Source organism: Mesitornis unicolor, unplaced genomic scaffold (assembly GCF_000695765.1).
Source record: "Mesitornis unicolor isolate BGI_N332 unplaced genomic scaffold, ASM69576v1 scaffold2935, whole genome shotgun sequence".
Taxonomy (NCBI): Eukaryota; Metazoa; Chordata; class Aves; order Mesitornithiformes; family Mesitornithidae; genus Mesitornis; species Mesitornis unicolor.
This window is the reverse complement of record NW_010187317.1, coordinates 7,639-10,452: the sequence shown is the minus strand read 5'-3', so window position 1 is coordinate 10,452 and position 2,814 is coordinate 7,639. Positions and strand designations below refer to the sequence as shown.

Genomic DNA, 2,814 nt, shown 5'->3' with positions numbered 1-2,814 from the left:
TGCTCTCACAGCCCCGGGTGCTCACAGCCCGTGGTGCTCACAGCCCCTTCTCTCCAGCGCCTCCCCAGGGTCTGGCTTGCAGGCACTGCTCATCCTCCCCCTGGGCAGCTGCTGCATCCCAGCCCAGCTGGGAACGAGCCCCGCTCCATATGAGCCGCTCCCGGTGAGTGCAAAGGCTCTTCACAGCCGCCTTTGATTCAGAGGCCGTGTGGCTGATGCACCCGAGCACGTAATGGGGTGCAGCAGCATCTGTCCCCCAGCGCCAGGGATGCCTGGAGCCCACGATGCTGCTCCTGTTCTGGGGCTATCCCCATCCCCATGGGGCCTTTCCTGCTTCCCTGGGTGCACCCCTCTGCTGTCCATCCCTCACCTCACCGCTGTGCAGGGCCGGTGCCTGCCCCGTGGCCGTGTCCTCCTCCACCTCGGAGCCCAAAGCGGGGACTGGAGCTGCGGCTTTGCCCAGCCATGCAGGGGAACAGCCTGTTCCCACGTGAACGGCTGAGTCCTGGCCAACCCTGCTCTCCAAATATTTATATATCCCATTACTGTTTACATACGAGCCTGTTCTCCAGAGGTGTCTCCTCCTTCCCCCTTCTCCCCCAGTGCTCCCCCTGCTCCATCTCATCTGCTGCAGCTATTCCCAACGTGGGGCTCCGCTCCCATTACGGCTTGATTAATTTACCGGGAAAGGCAAAGCTCTCCCTGGGGGGCAACCCAAGCAATGGGGCACGGTGAGCCCAGAGACCCCCAGGGAGCCGCAGCGGTGGGGAGGGGATGGGGCAGGACCTACTTCGCAGCATCACCCGGCCGAAGACGGTGTGGTCGCGGTCCAGGGTGCTGCAGTTCCAGCGGTGGTGCCGGAACTGGTGCTGGCACTCCCGGATCCACTCCTTGGCTCCCTCCCCGACCGACTGCATGATGTCGGGGTAGCGCTGGCACAGCTGCCGCTGCTTGTTCACCAGCCCGGGGATGTTGTCGCAGATCACCCTCGCGCCCAGCGCCCCGATGTACCTGCGGGAGAGAATGGGGCTGCGTTACCACACTGCCTTGCGTGTGGGGTCTGACTCCCCACGTCCTCAGCCTCCTCACGGGGGGCTCATACTGAAGCCCATCTTGCAGCCATGGGTGCTGCAAGCCATGGGGCTCATGTCCCCAAGAGCACAGGCAGCAGAGGAACTCGCTGATGGGTGAAACTTCCCTCCCAGCTCCTGCCCAGCAGCACGGCCCTCCCAGTTGAGCCCAGTGCAGGCTTTGCTGTGCCTGCTGGCCTCACGCTGCTGGGGCACACAGTGGGGATGAGGGTCCGTGGCACAGGCACCACCGATGCGATGGTCACCTTGTTCACACTGTTATCCCCCACCGTTCAGTCCTCCCCACACATCTCTTGCACTGGGGAGCACTTGTGTTCATCACCAGGATGATGCTGTGTCTCTCATCCCGCAGCCCCGCACCAGCCCCGGCAACGTGGAATTTTCCATCCCAGCCACCCCAGCCAGGCAGCGGTTGCTGGTGTTTGCCACGGAGCACGGAGCTGCGATTCTGCTGGAAGGGATGAGGTTTGGGTGGGATTCAAATTTTTCAACCCCCCCCAGACTGGAAGCGAGAACCTCCCTTTAATAATAATAAAAAGCAATGAGCTTGGGCAATATTTCATTGTGTCTCTCTGGCCATGCTCTATCACTCCCATCAGCCCCAGAGAGCTCGCGGGCGCAGGAAAGCCCTGGGAGCACGGAAAGCAACGGGATCTGTTCCCTCTTTTAAAATGTTTTGTTTAAATGCTGGCAGAGGCACGAGGTCATCCCAGGCTGGGGCTGAGGATAATGAAGCTGGATCCCTGTGGCTCTGCAAGCCCCAATGCCGAGGGCCCACGAACGCTATTTTCACAGGCTCCCTCGCCAGCCTTTCATCCCACAGCCGTGGGGCGAGGAGATGGTGGGAGCTGTTTGGGAAAGAAAAGCCAACAGGAGCTCATCGAGCAACGCTGGCTGCAGGTGTTTAATGGCTATGCTGTGCCGGGCTGTGGGAGCAGCCCGTTCCTTCCCGTGGTGAGATGGGTGCAGGAGCATCCCTCCAGCCGCATGTGGCACAGCCCACGGTCCGGAGTGGGGCTGCGGGGATCCCGTGGGGACTGTGGCCACAAATCCCCTCTGCCCACTTGCCCGGTCCCAGCAAGGGTGGGGATGGCCAACGTGTCCCTGTCTGTGCTGTCCAGAGCTGGGATAGGGCTGCTGGGGGCAGTGGTGGCCAAAGTTCCTCTTCCCTGGAGGAAGGAGATGCTGGGAAAGCTGGAAAAGGTAAAACGTTCTTTGATGGACCACCCGAGTGGGGACCCCATCCCCTGTCCCGCACTGGTGGCACTGGTCCTGGGTGGTGGTGGGCTGGAAGCGGGGCTGCCTCACACCAGGAAAGCAGCAGAAAAAGCCCTGACCACCCCAGAGCAAGGAAAACCCAGACAAGATAAGTGCCAGGCACTCCCTTTTTCACACCCTGAGCTAATTATTGCTCCTTAATTCTCCTGCCAAATACCCAGATCAGAGTGAGCGTTATCAGCAGAAGAAACTGGAGCAGAGCAGGGCACTGGTGTCTCCCTCTGCTCATGCCCACACACCAGAGGCATTTGCTGCAGTGCCCTTGGCTGGGGGCAGGAACCCAAACCCAACCCACCACAGCTGTGTGCTGGGAAGCGGCACAAGGAGGGATAAACCCCAATGTGCCTGGGAAAGGCTACAGGTCCCTTGGTGAGACCCAGATCTGCCATTTCGTGAGAAATGTTCCGGTTGGGCTCAGCTGCTCTGAAATGGAGCGAGACCGCGA

The 2,814-nt window shown here is 60.8% G+C and overlaps 1 protein-coding gene across 1 annotated transcript in view; it reads right to left on the bottom strand.

Moving 5' to 3' along the window:
* Positions 1 to 1,025, bottom strand: part of LOC104541336 (protein Wnt-2b) — a 3,776-nt gene extending 2,751 nt beyond the window's left edge. Inside the window, exon 1 of the mRNA XM_010185382.1 lies at positions 791 to 1,025. Coding sequence (XP_010183684.1) covers positions 791 to 917 — 127 coding nt within the window. The 5' untranslated portion in view covers positions 918 to 1,025. The remainder of the gene's footprint in view (positions 1 to 790) is intronic.
* Between the last annotated feature and the right edge of the window lie 1,789 nt (positions 1,026 to 2,814).